The sequence below is a fragment of the Hyperolius riggenbachi genome, chromosome 4, assembly GCF_040937935.1.
Source record: "Hyperolius riggenbachi isolate aHypRig1 chromosome 4, aHypRig1.pri, whole genome shotgun sequence".
In the NCBI taxonomy this organism is placed as follows: Eukaryota; Metazoa; Chordata; class Amphibia; order Anura; family Hyperoliidae; genus Hyperolius; species Hyperolius riggenbachi.
Window position 1 is genome coordinate 121,897,262 of NC_090649.1, and position 25,058 is coordinate 121,922,319.

The 25,058-nt window shown below is 43.6% G+C and overlaps 1 protein-coding gene and 1 long non-coding RNA gene across 2 annotated transcripts in view; one reads left to right on the forward strand and one right to left on the reverse strand.

Annotated features, from left to right (window-relative positions):
• The window catches only part of TRIP12 (thyroid hormone receptor interactor 12), a 203,614-nt gene extending 186,473 nt beyond the window's left edge, over nt 1–17,141 (forward strand). The window contains exons 31-39 of the mRNA XM_068280504.1: nt 2,315–2,413; nt 2,542–2,656; nt 4,252–4,406; nt 5,242–5,406; nt 9,331–9,495; nt 12,093–12,206; nt 12,522–12,616; nt 14,050–14,153; nt 15,725–17,141. Of these exons, the coding sequence (XP_068136605.1) occupies nt 2,315–2,413; nt 2,542–2,656; nt 4,252–4,406; nt 5,242–5,406; nt 9,331–9,495; nt 12,093–12,206; nt 12,522–12,616; nt 14,050–14,153; nt 15,725–15,921 (1,209 nt within the window). The 3' untranslated portion in view covers nt 15,922–17,141. The remainder of the gene's footprint in view (nt 1–2,314; nt 2,414–2,541; nt 2,657–4,251; nt 4,407–5,241; nt 5,407–9,330; nt 9,496–12,092; nt 12,207–12,521; nt 12,617–14,049; nt 14,154–15,724) is intronic.
• Nucleotides 17,142–21,310: 4,169 nt separating this feature from the next.
• LOC137570494 (uncharacterized) lies at nt 21,311–24,712 on the reverse strand. The gene is made up of 2 exons (XR_011031067.1): nt 24,571–24,712; nt 21,311–21,650 (listed from the first exon to the last, which is right to left on the reverse strand). It is a non-coding gene; the product is annotated as an uncharacterized lncRNA (long non-coding RNA).
• Nucleotides 24,713–25,058: the final 346 nt, after the last annotated feature.

Here is a 25,058-nt window from a genome sequence, read left to right on the forward strand (position 1 = left end):
ACACTGGCCCGATTTACCGCTGTTTCGACAGCAGATTCGATCACTGGGATCGAATCTGCTGCCAATCGTTCGCGCTACACGCCGACTTTCGATTCATTTCGTCCGATCGCGCCATGCGGAAAATTACCGTCGGTCACATGCGGGTAAAGAGCGCATCGCTAACGGCGTTTGAGTGCCCGACGACCGACGCAATAGAGCCCGCATACATTACATGCTCCGCCGGCGCGACTGCCCCCGCTCGTCTCCGCTCTTCTCCGCTCTGGTCTCCGGCATGCCTTCACTTATTCCTGCCCGGCAGGAAGTTTAAACAGTAGAGGGCGCTCTACTGTTTAAACTTTCTGCCGGGCAGGAAGAAGTGAAGCATGCTGGAGCCGGAGACCAGAGCGGAGACGAGCGGGGGCAGTCGCGCCGGCGGAGCAGGTAATGTATGCGGCGGGGGGGGAGCGGTTTCAGGCTGAAATCGGTTCAGGCTGAAATCGGTTCACAATCTGTTTGCAGTAAAGGTAGCCATACGATCCCTCTCTGATCAGATTCGATCAGAGAGGGATCTATCTGTTGGTCGAATCTGATGGCAAATCGACCAATGTATGGCCACCTTTATAATACTTAGGGTTACATTGTTCTTCGAATGTCCTGCTCATTAACTGAATTAAGTTCAGTTATAGATAAACCCCTTTATCTTATCTTTTGTGACTCTCTTGCAACTGGCAGAGTCCCAGTGCGTTGGCGTACAGCCCACGTTTTCCCATTATTTAAGAAGGGCAAAAAATCAGATCCAGGAAATTATAGACCTGTAAGCTTAACATCAGTTGTATGCAGACTATTTGAGGGGTTACTAAGAGATACTATACATGACTTCATCGTAGAAAATAATCTTCTTTCTCAGCATCAACATGGGTTTACTAAAGACAGGTCCTGTTTGACTAACATGCTCAGCTTTTATGAGGTAGTGAATGCTAATATGGATGTTGGGAATGCTGTAGATGTGATATACTTGGACTTTGCAAAGGCCTTCGACACTGTTCCCCACAAAAGTCTGGTGCAAAAGTTGAGGATGCAAGGACTGGGGAAGAGTCTGTGTTCATGGATAGGGAGCTGGCTATTGGACAGAAAACAAAGAGTTGTGGTCAATGGGTCGTACTCAAAATGGGAGACTTTTAGCAGTGGGGTCCCACAGGGGTCTGTTCTGGGTCCAGTGCTCTTCAATTTATTTATTAATGACCTAGTAGATGCAGTAGTGAGCAATGTTGCTATTTTTGCAGATGATACAAAATTGTGCAGAATCATCAACTCTCAGGAAGATAGTGTCATATTGCAACAGGATCTGGATAGGATGGCTATATGGGCACATACATGGCAGATGAAATTCAATGTTGACAAATGTAAAGTCATGCATTTTGGACGTACTAATGGTCTAGCACCATACAAAATAAATGGGATACAGTTGGGGACATCAAACTTGGAGAAGGACTTAGGAGTACTCATTGACAACAAGTTAAATAATCGTACTCAATGCCAAGCAGCTGCAGCTAAAGCTAACAAAATTTTGGGATGCATTAAAAGGGAAATAAAAACTCGAGATGCTAGCATAATATTGCCCCTGTTTAACTCTCTAGTAAGGCCATATCTGGAATATGGAATTCAGTTCTGGGCACCACATTACAAAAAAGATATTGCAGTTTTAGAGCAGGTGCAGAGACGAGCAACAAAATTGATACGTGGGATGGAAGATCTCACTTATCAAGAAAGGTTAGATAAACTGGGTTTATTTAGTCTAGAGAAAAGACGCCTTAGAGGGGATCTAACATGTATAAATACATCAGAGGGCAATATAATAGCTTGGCGGATGAGCTTTTTGTTCCTAGGCCTTCTCAAAGGACTAGAGGACATGATCTGCGCATGGAGGAAAAACGTTATAGCCATTTATTTAGGAAAGGGTTCTTTACAGTAAGAGTGATTAAGATGTGGAATGCATTGCCACAGGAAGTCGTTATGGCAAACTCTATACCTGCATTTAAAGGGGGCTTAGATGCTTTCCTTGCGTTGAAAGACATCCATAGCTACAATTACTAGGTAATGCCTAATGATGTTGATCCAGGGATTTTATCTGATTGCCATCTGGAGTCGAGAAGGAATTTTTCCCTTTAGGGGCTAATTGTACTATGCTTTGTAAGGGTTTTTTCGCCTTCCTCTGGATCAACAGGGATATTTGAGGGAGCAGGCTGGTGTTGTACTTTATACTGGTTGAACTCGATGGACGTATGTCTTTTTTCAACCAAAATAACTATGTAACTGTGGATTTTCCCTCTTTCAGCGCACTGTGAATAGAGATGAGCTCCTAAAGCAGGCAGAATCTGTAATGCAGGACTTGGGAAGCTCACGAGCCATGCTTGAGATTCAGTATGAGAATGAAGTAAGTAATCCTTATGGAGACACAACAGGATGTTTTTTACATTTGTCATTATGCAGTGTAATCAAGGGTTGTGCATATACTGCTTGATGCCGTTTCTCCTTACGCTTATTGTGGTTTTGTTTCTGTAGGTTGGGACTGGATTGGGACCTACCTTGGAGTTTTATGCACTTGTATCTCAGGAATTACAAAGAGCTGATCTTGGCCTATGGAGAGGGGAAGAAGTTACACTTTCTAATCCAAAAGGTAGGTTGAGTGGCCAAGTGCTTTGCACTTGGGGTGCTTTCAATTCGATTTGACACCAAAAGACCCAAACACCCAAGCCTCAGAAAGGACAATCAACCCACTGCCCCAGGCCAAATACCCTTTAAGGGTCCTCACTTTTGAAAAGGAATATGCCCATCCATCTGAGCAGACAGAAGAGCATCTTCCCTTAAAGAGAACCTCTGGATTAAAAATCTACTCAGCAGAACTGAAAAGGCTTGGTGTTTCTTTAACACAGTTTCACAGCATCAGAACTTTGTTTTTCTTACCAACGCATCATTTTATGCTGCATTTTTAACTAAGCTCCACCTATCAAAGAAAAAAAGCCCGAGCTTTTTTTCCCTGATGCTGTGCAGAGCATGATGGGATTTCCTATGTTGTTCACGTTGCCTAGCAACTGGGAGAGGTGCTCAGGACACAGGACAGTTGGAACTGTCTCATGCTCCCTGTCACCTTTCAACCAAAAAGATGGCTGCCATCATGAAATCAAACATTTGCCTGATCTTTTAAAACAGTGTGGGTAAGAGATATTGCCTATCTATTTTAATTAACATAACTAATGTAACTTAATGACAGTATGTTAAGGCTGGAGTTCCTCTTTAACTGCATCTTTTTATTGCTGACTGGATGTGACCCCCTGTTCCCAGGGCAATGCATAGGGAAACATTGGGCATTTCAGTGACAGGACTGCTGCTTCCATTCATACAGCTGCAAATGCCATTCTGCCTCATCCCACTGAGACAAAACTTTGTTGTAACAGCCAGGCCCCTCCCTCCAGTAGCACAGAATAAGAGGTTGAGTGGCATGTGCTCCACTTCTCCTCTGAGAAAGCATTGCAGGAGGCCAGACTGCTGCTATAATTTGGTGCTAGCTGAAAGAAAGACTATTAAAGCTGCTGATACTAGGGGATTTTGGTAAGGGGTTTGAGGAAGAACACTTTCCTCAGTTAGGTGATGCGGGGGAGATTTTTTTTTTACAGTGAAAATGGATTTAAAATCTCACCCTGCACCCAGATCCTTAAAAATTAACCCTATAAAAAACTGTTTTGGTCTGAATATTCCTCCTTGGCTGGCTGTCTTGCTTTTTTTTGCTCTGAAATAGAATATGAAAATAAACTTCAACTTTAGTTGTAAACTTTGCCTATTTATACCTCCCTCACTAAGCTGCATCTATTGGTCAACTCTCAGCATCTCTAGCCATGTGATGCTGACTGGATTGGGGGCACCAGTCTCCAATGAACGTTGTAGAGTGAGATAGTCAAGCACCTCATGTGGAAAGTGATTGCTGCTGTTGACAATAGCATCCTATTTTTGTCATATCTGTTGCAAACCAGCTCTGTACTGTGACAGTTAAATGCAGGACCAACATTCCAGGAGTACAGTCAGCTTCAATTACAATGAGAGAGATAATTAAAACGTGAAGCAGAAACCTGTAGACCCAAAACCAGAAATCCACCAGTAGTAAGTGCATCCTCTCGCTGTGATGTCACACACATCCAGGCACATTCATGATACAGTCTTTCTTTCAGTTTCATTAGTGCATTGCTGAGCTTTAATGTGACACAATCTTGTTTTCAGGGAGCCAAGAAGGGACCAAGTACATCCACAACCTGCAGGGTCTGTTTGCCCTTCCCTTTGGCCGGACGGCTAAGCCAGCACATATTGCTAAGGTTAAAATGAAGTTCCGATTCCTTGGCAAATTAATGGCTAAAGCCATCATGGACTTCAGACTGGTGAGTATTTCATCTTATGTTTATTTTACTAAACATGTGGGCCCCTGACAGATGAATAGAAACCTTAACCACTTCGGGAGCGGCCACCTAACCCCCCCTTAGGGACCAGGGCATTTTGCAGTGGAGGGAGGTGCGTGCGTTTGGGGGGGTCGGGCGGCCGGATCCCGTCTGTGGAAGGCTGGGCAGTGTCCGTCCCCCCCCCCCCCCCCCCCATGGTGGCAAGTGTCCCGCCTGTAGCTGGCAGCCATCGCTTACCTTCCAGGCTCCAGCGATGAGCCTCAGTAGCCCCCTTCTCCAGCCGGCATCTCCGCTTCAAATGACGCTCAGGTTGGGTCGCTACTTGATGTCATCAAGCCGGGACCTGGCCCTGACGTCAGACGGAGCAGATGTGCCGGCCAGAGCAGAGGGGGGCGCCGATCGTCGCTGGAACGGCGGGGAGGTGAGTGGATCCTCTTCTTTTCCCCCCTGCCGCCGCCGCTGTCAAAGTGATCACTACGATCCGACGGTGATCGTAGTGATCACGTAATCAGCAGCCATACGCGATGGCTGCTGATCACTGAGGGGAGATGCCAGCTGTCATGACAGCTTAATCTCCCCCTCCGGCTGCACACTATCGCGTCGGGAGCGGTTTTGAATCAACGTCCGGTCTGAACTGTACCACCCCCTGCCGGATGTTGATTCAACCTGCGGCGGTCCCTAATAGGTTAAGTAAAGCTTTGCACTAAAGACCAACTAAAGTAGATACATTGGTGTTTTTATGTGATGCCTATTATCCTTTTTTTTTTTTTTCTTGGATTAAAAGAAATGCATACAGACATTTGTTCATTCTTCTTAGGTGGACATTCCTCTTGGACTCCCATTCTATAAGTGGATGTTACGGCTGGAATCCTCCTTAGCCTCCCATGATTTATCCCACATAGATCCAGTTGTGGCCAAGTCTGTCTACCACCTGGAAGAAATAGTGAGACAGAAGAAGAGACTGGAACTAGATAAGTCACAGGTAACTGCCGGATGTGGCTGAGCTTGCTACGCTATAGGTGACTCCACAGGTACAATGTGAACATTTAAAACTGGATAAAAGGGGAGCAGCTAATCAAACCTTAGTACTAGCTTGTGTTATGTATGATGAAGTCATGCCTTTTAGTATGACATTTTGAACAGGATGTCTACAGGGATGTGAAAACTTTAAAATTACTTCAATAAGCTAGTGGGGAACAATCTCTTAAAGTGGGAAGAAACGCCATATTAACTGAAAAAAATAAAATAACCCAATTTATTTAGCTTGCCTATCCTGCTGTTTTTAGCGTCCACTGTCAGAGTTGAGAGAAATGTGCTATTAAAAAAAAAAAAAATTCTGCTGGTTTCCATCTTTGTTTATCTGTGACAAGTGACATCACTTCTACATTTTTTTTACTCAGCTAAGTGTTAATATACTGCTTATTTTACAGATGAGATTATTGTTCCTCTCACAGCAAACATCACCTAGATAACAGGCTTTCATCACTGTGTAAACTTTTTTAATGGTGGGGGGATTCAGTTAAGGAGCCTTGGTCGATTTCAGCCATCGATCGATTGATTCTTTAGGATCGATCCGAAATCGATTCTATCAAATTCCCAGATCGACCGATTTGTGACCGATTTCGATCGATTTGATCTGACCGGATGGAAAATCTAGGTCGATCGGCTGCTGGCAGCAGATCGATGGCACATAGAGTTGCGTTGGATCTAATGGTCCAATAATGCATTTAGATCGATTTCCAATAGATTTCATTCTGCAATCTATTGGAAATCTGTTCCTAGTGTGTGGCACACGAGATAGATTCCTGTCATATTCAACTTGACAGGCATCTGACAGAAATCTATCTGATGGTCCTATCTACTGCAAATCTAGAAGCGTATGGCCACCTTTACATTTAGCTGGACTGGAAAGATTCTGTTTGCATTCTGAGATAGCTTTGTTACTGTAACAAAAAAGTCCCATAAGCCTGTTGGTACTGCACAATTTGGAAAAGGCACACGGACCAGGTTTAAAAAAAAAAAAAAAAAAGTGGGCCTGACCTCAGTCCGCTCTTTCGAGTTGTTTTCACCATTGTGTGTCTGCTGTTTATCACAGCTCTATTCACTGACTCCCTTATACCATATTTTTCAGACTCTAAGACGCTCCTGACTATAAGACACACCTAGGTTTAGGGTCTGTTTCCACTAGTGCGATACGATTTCGTTGCAGAAAACTCATAAACTAATTTGCATGCCGATGCAAATTCGTATGCGTTTTTATGCAAAGTTTCATGCCTGTGGGCTTTTACATTGATTTTACACGAAAACGTATGCGGTTTCCCATGGAAAATTTGCTTAGCAAAAACGCATGCAAATTTCCTATTAAATACATTGCATGCGAATCGCACACTAGCCTTGCGGTGTGCGAATTCTGATGGCTCTGCTGGGCACATTTTTTTTTCTCTGTACAGTTCACCGCACAGATTTCCTGACAAGTGGGAACAGGCCCATTGACTATTATTGGCTATGTAAATCTGCATGCAGAAAACGCATGCAGATTTTCTATAGTGGATACAGGCCCTGAGGCCTTGGTCACATTTATAGGCGTTTTTGTAAAATTTTAAGTGCGGGTGATTTTCAAAATCGCCCTGAAAACGCTTGTGCAATGATTCTCTGAGAGAGTTCATATCAGAGTGGTTCGTTTGCAATCCACTTTGAAAAGCGCTGTTTGGGTAATTTTTGAGGGATTTGCCTCAATGGAAGATATAGGAAAAACACAAAACACTCTCAATCGCTTTGGCAAGCGATTGCGTGAGCGTTTAAAAAAAATAAATAAAAAAAAATTCCGGATCAAAAGACTGAAGCGCTCTACAAAAGTGCTTACAAAAACACCCACAAAAACAAGCAACCACGCAGAAAATTGCCGGAAAACGCTTTAAAAACACGCGGGGAAAAAGCCCACCGCGGACGGACATGCGAGCCGAACGCAATGTGAACAAGGCCTTAGAGGATAAAAACCAGGGGAAAAAAAATATATCCTTCACAGCACCTGAAATCCTAAATGAACAACAGAGTACCCTCTATATGTACAACAATGTGATTGCAATCGCACCCCTTCAGCTCAGCGATATCATACCCCCCACCAAAAATAAACCCAACATGTTTCACTTCTAAAATGAAGCTTTTTCAAGGGAAAACATAATGCAATAGTGCTAGGGTGTAAAATACAAGATAATAAAATAACAAAGAGCTAGTGAGCGTGTCCGCTCATGAGAGCAGTCTATCGTGAGTCTAGACTGCTATCATGAGCGGACAGATAGTAGAGGCGCCTCACGTAATATCAGCCGGTATTCTTTGACAGAGTTTCACACTGCAGCCACTGTAGAGGTAAATCCTAATCCTCCAATGAAACAGATATAACACAAAAGCAGCAGCGCTGTGTGGTCAGCCTTAAAATGATGCAGTTCTGCAGTTCCACCTCCAGAAATCCCAATGAATGATTCTTCCACTCCTAAAAAGTGCCACTCAGTGCACAATAAAAAAGGAGATAGGGATTCTCTCAGTGGAATTAATGAAATGCAAAATTTGAGTATACAGGTTTTTAAAATTGAGCAAAATAAACTCACATATAGAGGGTCCTACTCCAGTAGGAACCCTCCTGGCAACAAACGCTTCCCACTCCGTGTGGTACTACAAGTATCAGCAATCAGTGTAACATTGCCCGCTCTCGTCCCACTTTTATTGGTAGGCGTTCAAGTCAGGAACTCCCTGAATTTGGGTTATAAGATGCAATGACTCCACCACACTCTCACTTTCTCTCTCACACACACACTCACTCACTCACACACACACACACACACACACACACACACACACACACACACACACACACACACACACACTCTCTCTCTCACACACACACACACACACACACACACACACACACACACACACACACACACACACACACACACACACACACACACACACACACACACACACACACACACACACACACACACACACACACACACACACACACACACACACACACACACACACACACACACACACACACACACACACACACTCTCTCTCTCTCTCTCTCTCTCTCTCTCACACACACTCTCTCACACACACTCTCTCACACTCACTCTCTCACACTCTCACTCTCTCTCTCTCTCTCTCTCACACTCACTCACTCACTCACTCTCTCACACTCTCTCTCTCTCTCTCTCTCTCTCTCTCTCTCTCTCTCTCTCTCTCTCTCTCTCTCTCTCTCTCTCTCTCTCGCACTCACTCACTCACTCACTCACACACTCACTCACGCACTCACTCACGCACTCCCCCACGCTTTCACTCACTCACGCACTCACGCACTCACTCACGCACTCACTCACTCATGCACGCACACACTCTCACTTTCTCACACAATCATTCAGTTCCACTAACTGAATAAATGCTGTTATGCAATTCGATCTGGTTGATAGAACTGATCCAATTTTTTTTTATTCCATCTATCTGATCAAATTGCATAGGAGCTTTCATTTTATTACTGTGCCTGAATGATTGTTTCTGATTGCAATCAATATTTCGATTGAATCGTATAATCAACAGTCTGGTGTATTGTGTCATTAATGGCCACCATAAGAGAGATGCTTAGTGGAGACTATTTCAGTGACTGAATTTGAATTGAGGCTAAAAGCAAATTAGTCAGGCAGGTGAAGGGACACAAACATTGTGCATAAAGATTTTAGGGGTAATGAAAACAATTTGTCACATGGAAAGCACTAATAGCCTATCACTGTTACTAGATACACTATGTGGATAGTCTGTATGCTGGTCTACCACCAGGTGGCATTAGCGTTTCTTGATTTTACTGAATATGAGTTCATGCCAACTGAGAACATTTGTGTTTTGTTTACAGACCAAAGAGAGTCTGCAGTTTGCACTAGAAAATCTGAATATGAATGGCTGCTCTGTGGAAGACCTGGGGCTGGATTTCACACTGCCAGGATTTCCCAATATTGAGCTGAAGAAGGGGGGGAAAGACGTACCTGTCACTATTCACAATCTGGATGAGTATGTACGGGTAAGTATGAAGGACATAGAGGGGAAACCCTATAGGAATTATGCATGGAAAATTGCAAACTCTGATGCTACTAGATTCATACAGTTGGGATCTCTGAAATTAAAAGGATTAAATGAAAAGTAAAATGTTACACATCAGTGACAGCATAACTATCTACATGGCTGGTCCACACAGAACAGGTATTTTATGTGGAAACTGATGGGTTGAGAAACAGACCAATTTTTACTTATGGGGACTCCAGGAAAGAAAAAGTAAAACTCACTGCCACAGTCCTCTGTGCATTGTAATTCTCTTGTATTCTCCACCCCTCCATCCCTGGTATTCTCCATCCCTGGTCAGTGAGATGCAAATAATTTTGCACTGATGCAGGACTATGCAAATTTTGTATGAAAACGTATGCAGCCTGAAAATGGACCAATCAAAATTTTACCTCAGCAGGATTTGATTGGTTCATATTCAAGCTGCATATATTTGCATAGTGCTGCAATCAACTTGAAATTTTCATCTCATTGACCGTGCCTATTCTCCACATAGTGAACTAAGAATCTGACATGGATTGCCCGTGTATGTGTGCAGACCAATGTTTCTCTTAGGGCGATATCCACACCTGCATTCAAACAGGTGGTTAAACTTTAGAGCAAACCATCCACCAAACACTGAAGTAGGTTGAAAAGTGTTGGGGAGCACTTGGGTTTAGTTTGGGCACTATATTTTTGAAAATTAGTGAAGGGATATTTATCATGAGCAGTCAGTCCCTGATTACAGTACCAATGGCAGTATTCCTCTAAGAACAGAGAATATTGTTTGCCATGAACTTCAGCTCCCCATCTGCCATTCATGTTTGCAGCTAAACTGTCAAGTGCCTATGTGCTCACTAATGAAAGATTGCTCTATCCAGTGATCACTACTTTCCACTTGTTCTAATGATTTTATACTGGAAAGACTCTTATCTGTGTCATTTCTTATTGGCTGTACGTTAAGAATTATATGTAATGGCAACGGATAATAGATATAAACAATAGATATGTTAACTTGCATATATTTTTTTGTTACTTTGATACAGCTTTAAAGCAAACTTTGCCAGACATATGGAGACCGCCATTATGGACGGCGATAGTGCATGTTTGTTGACTGCTATGCAGATTCGCTTCTTATAGAACTGAGTTGCACAGCTGGAACAATTCAGAACGCCTGATTTGTTAATTTATACAAGCCTAGAGAGGCTGGCAGCCAGGAAATGTCATTTTTAATTTGTTCACTTAGTAGCACCACATCAGTGCTTGCTTTAAAGGACACTGAAGCGAAAATAAACTGTCTATCTTCCTTCTCCTAAAAATGACTTTTTTCGACATTCCAGTTTTATTTTGTTTAAATCTACTTTTTAAGTTTTAACTGTTTTGTTTTTGGTCAATGACCCATTCATTGAAGTATGCCAGAGCTAAAATATATGACCTATTGATCCTTTTTATCTCTGTCCTGCTCTCAGAAGCCATGTTCTGCTCAGAAAGTGTTTTATAGTTGGAATTTCTTATCAGTGAGGGACACACTGTAGTCACTTCCTGTGTGAGTCAGGACTGAGCCAGCCACTTACATACCTGATATTTAACTCTTTTCAGGCAGAGAAAGGGGGGGAAAAAGGAACACAGCATAGTTTTTGTGTTTGGCACTGTACATACCCATGTCTCTCATGTCACATGTCACTTCGGGTATCCTTTAAAGAGGAGTTGTCAGCCATACTATCTCAGAAAAAAAACACATAAGTATATAAATACTTCCTCTACTTACATAACATGTATTGCACTGTCCACTTTTTGATTTTAGGGATTTTTCTATAGTAAAAAAAAGAGTCCTTAGGATTCTCAATTTTAACTGTCCATTTTAAAGCCAATCCTGATGTCATTTCCTCCCTTACTCTCCTCTTCCTGGTTGTGTATGCATTGCCTGCCCTCCTCCCAGTCTTCAGGCACTCCGACCCAGCTCTGCAGTAGAAAGTGCATTGTCTCAGCATGAGAAATATTGGCCAATCAGAGAGGAGCAGAAGTGTGGGAGGGGAAAACAGGAGGGAAAGAGGCTTCAGCCTATCAGGCTGCATTAGAGGGGAAATAAAGAAGCAAAAAAAGACAACCCCAGCATGCCCTTCACCTTCCTTTGTGCGGCAATGTACCAAATAAGTCAGGTAAACTGGGGAATGATAATTTATCAACAAGAAAAGTACGTTAACTTTTGGATTGCCTGTTTAGCATCCTTATTACTTGTTTACCAGACAAAAAGAATTGATTTTATGCCCAATAGTTACACTTTAATGCTTCCAATGACATCCATTCCCCTTTGCCTCTAAATTGTTGGGTAGCAGTTTTTGTGTATGGGATGCTCTTAGCTGCCAAGGAACCTAAACTTAATTAGCTCTGTAGAAATATACCTGCCACACAATTCATTTACCAAGTATTTACTTTCAATAACTATCTCATGCATGTTGATGTAACGTCTTTATGTGATGAGAGAAGTAAAGAAAGAATATTTGGACATTGATGCCGGCCTAGAGGGATGAGTTTTGTTGTTGTTCACACTGTTTTCTCTGTATTTCTTCTTGTTTTCAGCTCGTCATTTTTTGGGCACTAAATGAAGGCGTTTCCAGACAGTTTGACTCTTTCAGAGACGGTTTTGAATCGGTCTTCCCGCTTAACCACCTGCAGTATTTTTACCCAGAGGAGGTGTGTAATTCTCATTTTGATTTTTTGCTTATGAAGGATGCATTGAATACTGCAATGTTTTGTGTGTTGCACTTCCTCAAAGCATTTCCCTGGCTTGAGAAAATGTGACTGCACTCATAGGAACGATATTAGGCGCCATATGAAATTTAGATTTGCTTTTTGCTACATAGAACCCGGGTGCCTTATGTCCCTTTGGGTTCCCATAGTAGTAGGCTTACCTTGTGGTATAGTTGTTAAGCAGCATCAGAGAGACACTCAGATTGCTAACCTGTGTGCCTACCCATTGTTTAATAATGTATGCTTACCTTGTTTCAGTTGGACCAACTGTTGTGTGGCAGCAAGTCTGACCCCTGGGATGTAAAGACACTGATGGAGTGCTGTAGGCCGGACCATGGATATACACATGACAGGTACATAGCAAGGCTTAGTATACAACATACTAACGATAAACTAATACTCTCGCTAAAGTGGCATTTGATAGTCCTTTACTTGTGTAACGCAAACCTGTGACTTTTACAATTACAAAATGTCAGATACTTGCCTTGGTAGGGGGAAGCCTCTGTATCCTCTGAATCCTCCTTAACCACTTAAGGACCAACCGAATTTCTAATGATCGGTGCTGTGTGGGCTCTGCAGCCCGCAGCACCGATCAGGATTACACCAGGGCGATCAGACTCTTCCCCCCCACCCCCTTTTTTTTTCACCACCTGGTTGGATGTTCTGCTGGGCGGGGGGGTTGATCGCGGCCGGCCATTAGTGAGTTGCGGGAGGGCTCCTCAAAGCCCCCCTCCGCAGGTTTTTTTTTTTTCGCCCTCTCCCCGCTTACCTCCCTCCCCTCCTTTCCTTAGGTGGTGCAGAACGGATATCCGTCCTGCGCATTGTAGGATAGGCTTCAGCCTGTCATATGCCGGCGATCCCCGGTCAATCAGAGGCCGGGGATCGCCGATCTGCCTCACGGCGCTGCTGCGCAGCAGCGCCGTATGATGTAAACAGCGAGGATTTCTTCCCCGCGTGTTTACATTACGTGTGCGAGCCGCGATCGGCGGCTCGCCCACTGTTCACGGAGGCAACCTCCGTGAACTGGCATGTATGCTATACCACTAACGACCAGGTGCCGCCCATCGGCGTTAGCTGGTCGTTAAGTGGTTAAGCTTCCCGCATCCTCCTTGAAACCACAGCTGGTTGACGAGACACCTGGAAATTTGAGGCCAAGCGGCTGAGGATGGCCTGCACTGTAGCACGGATCTGCCCCTGCTTGGTGGAGAAAGTTGAGCCTGACTGGTTCTGTGCTACTTCACAGGCTGTTTTGCGCCTGCTCAGTACTCCCTTCAGCAAACCCTTGTTCAGGAGGTTCTGGGGGACCCAGTGCTTGTAGCGGGACATGGGAAGCCTCTAGAGTATTCAGAGCTGACCTTCTACTAAGGGGGTAGCTAACTTTAGCATTTTTAAGGTCACAGGTACCCTTTTATTTAACTAGTTGTGAGAAACCAGCAGGCTTCTAGCTTGTAGGGAATGGAGATTAGTCAATGAGATGCTAATGATTCCGGCTTGCCTGCAAATTCAATTGTCTGAAGCTTGGGATTGTGCCAGCCAGAATAAGCAGGAAGTTCATTTGATTGGCCTGAATTTTAGCTGTACACAATTGGTATGACATTTGCATGGAAGCTGGAATTATTCATATCTCCTTGGCCATGTCTAGTATAGAAGCAGAATCTGAGCATGGTCTGCGACCTGAAGTTATGTAGTCCCTTAGGTGAACCCCAATCACAGGACAGGTTTCCTGGTTGAATTCTCCCTTGGTGTGTGTGCACAGAAGTTAATGTATGTTCTTTTTATTTTGCAGCCGAGCCGTGAAGTTCCTGTTTGAAATTCTCAGTAGTTTTGATAAGGAGCAGCAGAGATTATTCCTACAGTTTGTCACAGGGAGTCCTAGACTGCCAGTTGGAGGTAAGTCTTTCACCCCTCACTCCTTACGTGTGGTGCTTTAATGTTTCTTAAAATAGTTTTGGAGATGATTGGTTTATACTGCGTTATGTACTTTCATTCTAGTATTATTGAATGTTTGAGTGCTATCCTTCCAGTTTCTGAAACCTGGCTGCACAGGCATAGGAGTCAGGAGCCCTGTAACTGTATGTTCTTCTTCTGAGCTTGTATTTATTTATTGTGTAGGCACCTTTTACACCTGATCAGCTGCCGTTTGGCATGTGTAAGTGTGCGTTAGTACGCGTTTTTCCCAAATGTAATAGAAAACCTATTTGTTACAATCCCCACACACTGGCATCCGCAAAAAGTACAGAATCCTTTTTTTTTTTTTTTTGCGGATGCCAGTGTGTAGGGACTGTAACAAATAGGTGGTTGTTACATTTCAGAGAAAAACGCGTACTAACGCAAATGCATGCCAATCGCAGCGGATCAGGTGTAAAAGGAACCTAAGCTTAATGAAAGGGATGATAGGCTTAAAGGACACCTGAAGTGAGAGGGATATGGAGGCTGCCATATTTATTCTCTTTTAAGCAATACCAGTTTTGTGGCTGTCCTGCTGATCCTCTGCCTCTAATACTTTCAGCCATAGTTCTTGAACAAGCATGCAGCAGATCAGGTGTTCCTGACATTGTCCTAACGGACAAGATTATCGATATGCTTGTTTCTGGTGTTGTTCAGACACTACTGCAACCAAACAATACCAGTTGCTGCCAGGCAACTGGTGTTGTTTAAAAGTAAACAAATTATGACAGCCTCCATATTCTTCTCACTTCAGTTGCCCTTTAATGGAATGCAAGTATTGTGATCAGGAGTTGTTCATGTGGCTTGTTTGTGCTCACGTCTTTGGCCACATTTAGCAAGTCAAATACTAAACACTAATAGATGGCCACCAGTTTTGACCAATCCTTCCACACACTACACACATTTTCTATAGATTTCATGATGAAATCTATTCAACATCTGTGTACAGTGTTTGGAAGCCACCTACAGCCTGCTGGGTCTTCCAGGTCTCCCCCACCTATGTGTTAGGTGGAAATGATATTCCCATGTTTTCATGAGTGTTTCATCTAGGAGGTTCTCCTGGTTTCTCTCCATTGTCTAAAAACATACCAGTACATACAGATAGTTTTGGAGTATATGTTTGAGTTTGGGGTTTTTTTGTCGTCAAAATTGTATGCACATGTTTCATTAGTGGGGCAAGAAAATTGATTGGAGGGAGGGGGGCTAGCTGGATCAGGTAGAGACTCTTACCACTCTTGCCATCTCCAGTTTTCCATTAAAGAATGGAATGGCACCAAGGGGACACAGAGGCATGTACTTCAGATGGGAACTTGCCTTTGTGTCCCATTTGTTCACATTTAATCCTCCTCACATACACTGTGCGATATGGTTTGAGTATTGCTGGTCAATTTAGTAATATAATTTAGCCTCTGTTCCACGGAACTTTACAGAGAAGTTAACATTTTATAAATGTGGAAAATAATAAATGTGTTGTAGAAAGTTATAACCGTCATGTTTTTGTGTTTTGTTCCTAGGCTTCCGAGCCCTAAATCCTCCTCTAACCATTGTCCGCAAGACTTTTGAATCTACCGAAAACCCGGATGATTTCCTGCCCTCCGTTATGACCTGCGTCAACTACCTTAAGCTGCCAGACTATTCTAGCATTGACATTATGCGCGAAAAACTGTTAATCGCTGCACGTGAAGGGCAACAGTCATTCCACCTTTCCTGATCCACGAACTTGCTACGGAGCCCACTACAAAGGATGATAGATCATGAGTACTTTTCTAAAAGTATCAACAGTCAAGGTGGCCAAGCCCTCCTTTGTTGTAGAGAAACTGATGCAGATTATTACAAGCTCATCCAAAACACACAAAAAAGGCAAGAAAAGATGTGCTAGCTCCATTTAATGGCCCCCGGACATCCAAAACTGATCAGGCTTGAAAAATTCATGACATAAGTTTTTTGTTTAGAAAGCATTCTTTCTTTCTTCTGCTTAAATTATCCTTTATTTGAAGAGTGACGTTTTTAAATTGCTTTGCCGTGTGACTTTAAAAGAGGAGGGATGTTAAATACAATATTTACAAGGATAAAAAAAAAATTAAAAGGAAGGGATGTTTTTGAAGCTGGAAAAATAAATATTGCTGTGCAGTTTAAGAAAAAAAAAAACCCCGTCTGTGTGTATCCATCAAGCTAAATACACAAGTTGCCACCCTCCATTGGTTGTATCCATTGCAATGCAGATTCTGCCTACAGGTACATAACAGACAAAGCCTGTTCTTAGAGAGGAAAAAAAAAACCTAGTTACAAGTTTTTCGCACTTGACGCGGATCCCTAATGACTTTTTATGTGCAATTTAGTTTATTACGTGTGCAAAATTGATGGCAAGATGCCTCCTTGTTAGTTTTGATGAAGCCCCGCCTGTAAGCTTAGTAGGAGGTGGTGATTGGCTGACGCTTTGCACAAGTGCATGGCGCTACTGGTCATTGAGGCAGCGGGAGAGTTCATGGTTTATACCGGCCTTTTTACAGGATCCTGTTTACACAGTATATACGGAACTGAGTGGTTTTTCTTTTCTTTTTTTTTTTCTTTTGTTCTTTGATTTGTTAAAAATGTAAAACTTAAAGAAACTCGGCTGGTCTGTATTTATTGCAATACAGCCATAGCATTTCAATTTAATGTACATTAAAAATATAAAAAAAAAGTTAAATGCCCTGTTTAATTTTTCTTTCCACTTCAAATTATATTTTTTTTAAGTTTTTGTTTTGTTTGTTTTTTTGGTTCTAGTTGGGGAGGGAGGGGTTTGGGTTGGAAAATATTTTGACACAAATGAAAAGCAAAATGTTCTCAATGTCCTGTTCTATGTGCTGATTTCTCAGATCTGCAATAATCTTCATCAGGTTCATGTTTTTACCTGAATATAAATAAAGCAGAAAAAGTTTGCTTCATGTTTTCATGTTCATTTTCTTTCGGTTTCATATTTTTTTGCAGTTTGTTTATTTTTATATATCATGCAAATACCACCTTATCTTTTCACCACGTTCTTTTATACCACATGTGTCATAGTGGGCATGATTCAAAGCCATACAAAGGAGTAGGGGTGATCAATGAGATGCAAATATTTCCAAGTTCATGCAGGATTATACAAATTTATGAAACTTGAAAATGGACTAATCAGGTCCCACCAAGGTTCATATTGATTGGTCTGTTTTCAAGCTGCATAAATTTGCATACACCTTTACATAATCCTACATAAAATTTGCATCTTAACCTTCCTGGCGGTAACCCCGAACGTAGTTCGGGGTAATCCGCGCAGGAGGTTTTCTCAGGCCCTGCTGGGCCGATTTGAATAATTTTTTTTTTTGCTGAACGCAGCTAGCACTTTGCTAGCTGCGTCAGCACTTCGATCGCCGCCACGCTCGATCACCGCTATCCGCGTCGCAACACAGCCCCCCCCCCCCCCCCCAGACCCCTGCGCTGCCTGGCCTATCAGCGGCAAGGGGTGGATCGGGACTCCCTTAGACGTCACGACGTCCATGACGTCATCCCGCCCCGTCGCCATGGCGACGGGGGAAGCCCTCCAGGAAATCCCGTTCTTTGAACGGGATCTCCTGATCGCCTATCGCCGGAGGCGATCGGCGGGGCTGGGGGGATGCCGCTGAGCAGCGGCTATCATGTAGCAAGCCCTAGGCTCGCTACATGATTTAAAAAATAAATAAATAAAACGGCTGCGCTGCCCCCTGGCGGTTTTTAATATACCGCCAGGAGGGTTAACCCCCTTGCCGTTATGATTATTTCCAGATTTTAGGGTCTAAAAGAGGTGCAATTTTTTTCCTCTTTCAGACCCTAAAACCTGAAAAAAAAATCATTCTGGCAGGGAGATCTGCAGCAGAATAAAATTTACCTTCCTGGGCTCCAGCGCTGCAGTTTTCATTTTGACCACAAGATGGCGCTAATATACATATAAACGAACTTCTCTATTTCTCTAATAGAGAAGTTCGTTTTAAATATTAGCCCCACCCCCGATGACGTCACGCCGCTCCACTGTTCCGATTGGCCGCCGGGTCCCTGGAAGAATAGCGGGGACATGGGGATCCCGGCGGCCAGGGAAAGACCCCCACACTACCGGGGAGAGGGGCTGGAGTCCCGCTGCACAGCACGATCGCGCGCGGGACTCCAAAACTAAAGGTAAAGCACTGCACTGCCTACTCCGACCTGAGCTCGGGATCACCACTAGCCGCTTCTTTTTTCTACCCCGAGCTCAGGTCGGGAAAACCGGCAAAGTTAATGATCATCTGTAATGGAAAGTACCAATCTGTGCTTTATACTGTACATGATCACATTAAACTGGAAGTTATAATCTAGTAGGATACCCTGGTGTTCCCAGTCGCCTGGTGTTCCCGTGTCGCCTGGTGTTCCCGTGTCGCCTGGTGTTCCCGTGTTCCCGTGTCGCCTGGTGTTCCCATGGAGACTGTGGGCAATGGCTTACATGTACAGAATTTTTTTCACCTTGTGCAGATGCGTATATGCACCCTGTCTGTCCCTCACTGTGACTGGTTGTGTACGGGTAGGCAGTAGGCCTACAGTTGGCACGCATGGGCAGCGTGTATTTAAAATCCTGGTGTTTTTGCCCTTCCAGTCCATACATCTGAAAGCTCAAGCAAGTGTTCAATGTACATGAAACAGTTGTTAGCGGTTTTGAGCTGCCATCTGTATGACCCACCTGCCTGGGCATCCTACAACACCAATGTAACTTCCAGTTTGCTGTGAGCCCGGTCATGGACTTGTGTATAAAGCTCAGGTTGATGCCCATAAGGAAGTCCTAGGCAACAACCTGTGCTTTACCCTTTACTGCAAGTGACAGCACACTACCCACTCTCCCATTACATTTTAATGAACAATTTGATACGCAACTTAGACTGGGTTTTAGATTTTGGCCCCTTACTTGAGTTTGACACCCCTCCTTTACACAGATTAGACTACCGTTCTTTTAGAACTTCATAATAAGATGAGTAAGCACAGAATAAGGGCCCATTCACACTTGCAAAATGCTAGCGCTTTTGCTAGCGTTTTGCTCTGGCGATTTTTGGTGATTAACAAATTCACACTTGGCGATTTTTTTTTTCCACGATTGCGTCTAGCGCTTCTATAGCACTAAACGCAATCGCTGGGAAATCGCCTCAAAATGGTGCAGGATACACATTTGCGTTTGGCGATTAACGCAAAACGCCGAAAAGAGAACGGGTCCATAAGGTATTATGGCACTAGCGCTTTAAAAAGCGCTAGCACTTTAACGTTTTGCCGGGCGATTTTCGGCTCAGGTGTGAACTGGGTCTAAGACCTGTTATTACTCGTTAATGTTGTTCTCTGGTCACAGAAAATGGGCCAGTGCTGCTTTCAGCATGGCTGAGCTGAAATGCAACAGTCTGCAAGATTTCATGTAAATCATAGCATATCACATGAATTATTCACCTACAACTTCATCCTTCCCCATGTTATACTCTTTACTGAAGTTAGCCCATCCATAGCTTTTGAGTATTGATACCCCTCCAACCATTTCCCAATTTTTCCACTCAAGGTATACATGTTCAATTTTGATTGTCAAATTATGACATACTTACACAATGTGCTCAGAATCGGTTTGCCCCTCATATTACATGGAGGTGGTAAAATTGGCCAGTCAAAATTCTATGTGTGTACCAGGCTTTAGAACATGAGTAGGGGAGGCAATCTCGCCAGTTCAGTGCTATACACACCAGGAACCTAATGGTGAGGCTTATATTAGCTTGCATACAGGTAAACGTGTAAAGGAGGTGCTTCCTTGTTCCTGGCAGTGTCTCCCGTGCAGCTCCCCTTGCTAGATGTCCAGGTTCCACTTCTCGTCCTGGGGAGCCACTTCCTGTTTCCCTAGCAGTTCCGCATGCAGCCACTAGATGTTAGCGGCGAGTACCAAGCGACAAGGGAGACAAGATGGCGGATGCCTAGAGACCTGAAGACACTGAAACCTGGATCTGTAGCAAATACAGAGCTGCATGGGCGACAGAAGAATGGCTGACTAGGAGAGGTAGCTTTATATACTGTACACTTCACCACATTCTGCATCACGTGCAGGAGGAGGAACTCTGCCTCACATACTTGGGCCTCTTGCACACTACATGCAATTCCGATTTTCTGATTTTTGATTCCGACTAAAAAATGTACTGCATGCTGCAATGTTAATCTGAGTCAAAACTCGGAAGTATAAAAAAATCGGAATCTCATTAGGGTGCAAGAGGCCTTAGGAAGACATATGGGGGTGGGCCTATCCACCAGTCACACACTATTTTTTTTTTTCGGGGCAAAAGATTGGGTTGTAGGTGGCCTCTACATGGGGGACGGCTTACACACAAGTGTATACACACTCCCCTAAAGGATTATTAGGAACACCATACTAATACGGTGTTTAACCCCCTTTCACCTTCAGAACTGCCTTAATTCTACGTGGCATTGATTCAACAAAGTGCTGAAAGCATTCTTTAGAAATGTTGGCCCATATTGATAGGATAACATTTTGCAGTTGATGGAGATTTGTGGGATGCACATCCATGGCACAAAGCTCCCGTTCCATCACATCCCAAAGATGCTCTATTGCAGTGATGGCTAACCTTGGCACCCCAGCTGTGGTAGAACTACAAGTCCCATGAGGCATTGCAATACTCTGACAGCTTTAAGCATAACTCGGGTAGGCAGAGGCATGATGGGATTTGTAGTTTTGTCACAGCTGGAGTGCCAAGGTTAGCCATCGCTGCTCTATTGGGTTGAGATCTGGTGACTGTGGGGGCCATTTTAGTACAGTGAACTCATTGTCATGTTCAAGAAACCAATTTGAAATTATTCGAGTTTTGTGACCTGGTGCATTATCCTGCTGGAAGTAGCCATCAGAGGATGGGTACATGGTGGTCATGAAGGGATGGACATGGTCAGAAACAATGCTCAGGTAGCCCCTGGCATTTAAACGATGCCCAATTGGCACTGAGGCCTAAAGTGTGCCAAGAAAACACCCCACACCATTACACCACCAACAATGCATGATGGATCCATGTTCTCATTCTGTTTATGCCAAATTCTGACTATTGAGACTCACCAGACCAGGCAACATTTTTCCAGTCTACAACTGTCCAATTTTGGTGAGCTTGTGCAAATTGTAGCCTCTTTTTCCTATTTGTAGCAGAGATGAGTGGTACCCGGTGGGGTCTTCTGCTGTTGTAGTCCATCCGCCTCAAGGTTGTGCGTGTTGTGGCTTCACAAATGATTTGCTGCATATCTCTGTTGTAACGAGTGGTTATTTCAGTCAATGTTGCTCTTCTATCAGCTTGATTCAGTCGGCCCATTCTCCTCTGACCTCTAGCATCAATAAGGCATTTTTGCCCACAGGACTGCCAAATACTGGATGTTTTTCACTTTTCACGTCCTTTGTAAACCCTAGAAATGGTGCGTGAAAATCCCAGTAACTGAACAGATTGAGAAATACTCAGACCGGCCTGTCTGGCACCAACAACCATGCCACGCTCAAAATTCACTTTTCTTTCCCATTGTGACATTCACTTTGGAGTTCAGGAGATTGTCTTGACCAGGGCCACGCACCTAAATGCATTGACGTAACGGCCATGTGAATGGTTGATTAGATAATTGCATTAATGAGAAATTGAACAGGTGTTCCTAATAATCTTTTAGGTGAGTGTATATTTAATAATGTCTCAAAGTAATTTCAAGTGTAGAAACTGAATGTCAGTTCCTGCTCTGTGTAACACGCAAGGTCTTTCCCAAAAAGGACTGGAGGCTTCTAGGCAGTCCATATACAGAGGGGGAATACAGAGCCCAGGCAATATTGGCCCCACCAGTTTTGGAAACTCATATCTAACAGAAAACTGAAAAGGAAAGCTACTTCCAATAACTACATTTTGAGGGGGGGGGGGGGGGGGAGTCTTGAATAGAGCTGACATATTTGCTGCAATTTTCATTGAAAGTGGAGTATTACTTGCAACTTTTTTTTTTTTTTTATGTTTCCAGTCATTCGATGGAATCCTATGCATCGGAGTCTTCAATACATAGGCAGTTACTTGGCATATTTGAATACATTAAAACCACTGTGTCGCTGTGTTCAGCACACTGAATGTGAACAAGGGAAGGGAACAGAGGATGATATGCAAGCACGATAAATGAACCAGAACATCTCCAATGAGCTTTGTTCCTCTAAGGAAGGGCTGGTGCACTCCAAGAGTGGTTCTGAGCGGTTTTTAAAATGCTTGGGGGGGGGGGGGTGGAGAGCTGCTTGGGTTATGTTAGTCAATGGGCTGGTGCACACCAGAGCGGCTAATTTTTTCCCCCAAACGCAAACTCTGGTCCTGCAGCATTTTTGAGATTTCTGAGGCGTTTCTGCCTCAATGTAAAGTATAGGAAAGTGGAAAACACTAGATCAGAGCATTTTTCCAAACGTTTTTGTTACAGAAGCTGTTCAGCAACAGCTTTACTGTAACAAAATATAAATCTGCTACACAAATTGTCCAAAAAACACTAGGCATGTTTAGAAAATCTGTCTAAACATGCCTAGAGTCACTCTGAAAAACAGCTTCAAAAACGCTAGAGTTTCCGGATCCGCTAGCGGTTTTTGGTGTGCACCAGCCTGCAGAGCTTCCCAAACCTGTCCTCAAGGCCCACCAACAGTGGATGTTTTAAATGTAACCACAAACATTCACATGTAAGGTAATTAGTGTCTCAGTAGAGCTGATTAACTACCTCTGGATTTCTACAAAACATGCATGTTTTGTGGGCCTTGAGGACAGGTTTGGGGAACACTGGTACTGGTCTATAACTAAATGAGCCAAATCTCCCTGTATGTGATTACACGATTTCTGCCCAACAGCTGAGGAGTAGGGAAATTGTGGCCTTGCAGAAGGGGAATTTTTTTTTTTAATTTTGTTTGAAACTTTTATTATTCTCAAAATGTATACTATACCCTTGAAACATTTTTAGTAAGTTACAGGCAAAAATGTCATGAACAATCACTTTTTGCACTGAAATCCAGCAGAAACTGAATGCCTGGGGAGTGAATGCTGACCCCACAGCAATATCAAGTCAGACCTCGATTACTGTCTGTTGTCTCTGTGTTAGCATTTCTAGGAAGGCCTGGAACACACGCTTTGCTTCAGTGTTTTGGTATCTATTTGAACTGCGTTTTCCGATGATCAAGCTTACTCATACTATGTATTGGAGCACAAACGCTCACAAAAATGCTGCATGTCCTGCAGTTACAAGTTTCAAAATCGCAAGCACTCTAGTGTGCTCAACACCATAGACTCAATACAATAATATTTGTAAAGTGCTTTTCTCCCATAGGATTCAAAGCGCTTAGTTTTTGTCTTAGATCGAGACAAGGTTGCCGGCTGGACTGTTACAGTGGAAAGTCAGGTGTTCATAAATGCCAGACTAAAGAGGTGGGTTTTCAAGTTTGGACTTAGGGCCCGTTCACGTCTAAAATCGCAAAATTGTTTTGCGGGAGTGATTTTCCCGTGATTAACGTGGAAAAAATCACTGGACACTGCGGCGGTTTTGGAGCGATTTGCGATTAGCGTGCTATGCATGATAATCGTGATCGCTAATCGTGAATTGCTGGCAAACCGCTGCATGTACACAAACTATGTCCCAACAAGGACCTAACCTACATGTACAAAATAAGTGACGTGAGGAGTCACTGGTCAATCAGCTGGATTGTAGTCTTGTAAACCAGTGATCAACAGGTCTCCAAAAAACATATATACAAGTATGGGGAGAGACTTGACACAAGTGTCATAACTGTCAGTCTCACTTAAGTACTGATACACATATATATGCACGAAATAAATAAAAATACATTGCTTTGAGGTGCGAGGTCTTTGCTGATCCCCCCCCCAGTGCTGGCAATCAGTCAGAGGATACTGGGGTGTAGCTAGTCCCACCACGGCAAAGTACTGTTAAAAGTAATTGCAAAAGCACATGGCAAAATAGGAATATGGTAACATAACTGTGATGGAGGCTAAGTGTGAGACTGCCATCAATCACAGAGAGACCTGTATGCTCCTACACAGTAGTATTATAGCCATGAAACAAATGCCTTCACAGAAGGTATAGAGCTGGGGAAGAAATGGGTGATATATACAATCTACAGTGCTAGTGTCATTCAACTAGGACTAGTTTCACTCTATAAAACAAGAGCTTCATCAGGAAATAGAACACACAGTGTACAAATCATAAAAAGTATCCCCCCACCACAAGAAGTCCCACAGCAATATAGCCCAAGACAGAGCTGGAGCGCCCGCTACTCTTTGCTCTTATATACAAGCACTAATGGCTGTATCAGCCTCACCTGTGTGTGCATCCACCCACATCAAGTTCTGTCTCATCCATGTTTCAGGCAGAAGAAACCATCCCCAGGTTTAACCCTCTAAACATCAGGGCCAGGTAAACAGCATGGAGTTATACAGCCTCCTCTCCATGCTGCAGCTGTATCATAGTGGAGGAAGTAATGTCAGCAGGGGAAGTCCCGCCTAGTGTTTCACTGATTGGTTTGCAGGGACTGAGCGCTGCCATAGCAACGCTCCAAACACTTACAGCCCTGTGTAATGTGAAGAGGGCGGGAAACCGCTGCATGTAACATGTTTGCGGTTAACGCTAACCGCAAATGCGGCAGTGACAACACTGCCATGTGTTACAAGCTGCAGCGGTTTTCACAAAACCGCTAGCGGTTTGCCTTGAGCGAGAATCGCACGATTCCCGTTCAAGTGAGAACGGGCCCTTAAATGCTTCCAGGGATGGAGCTGTCCTGATTAGGTGTGTCAGGGAGTTCCAAAGTGT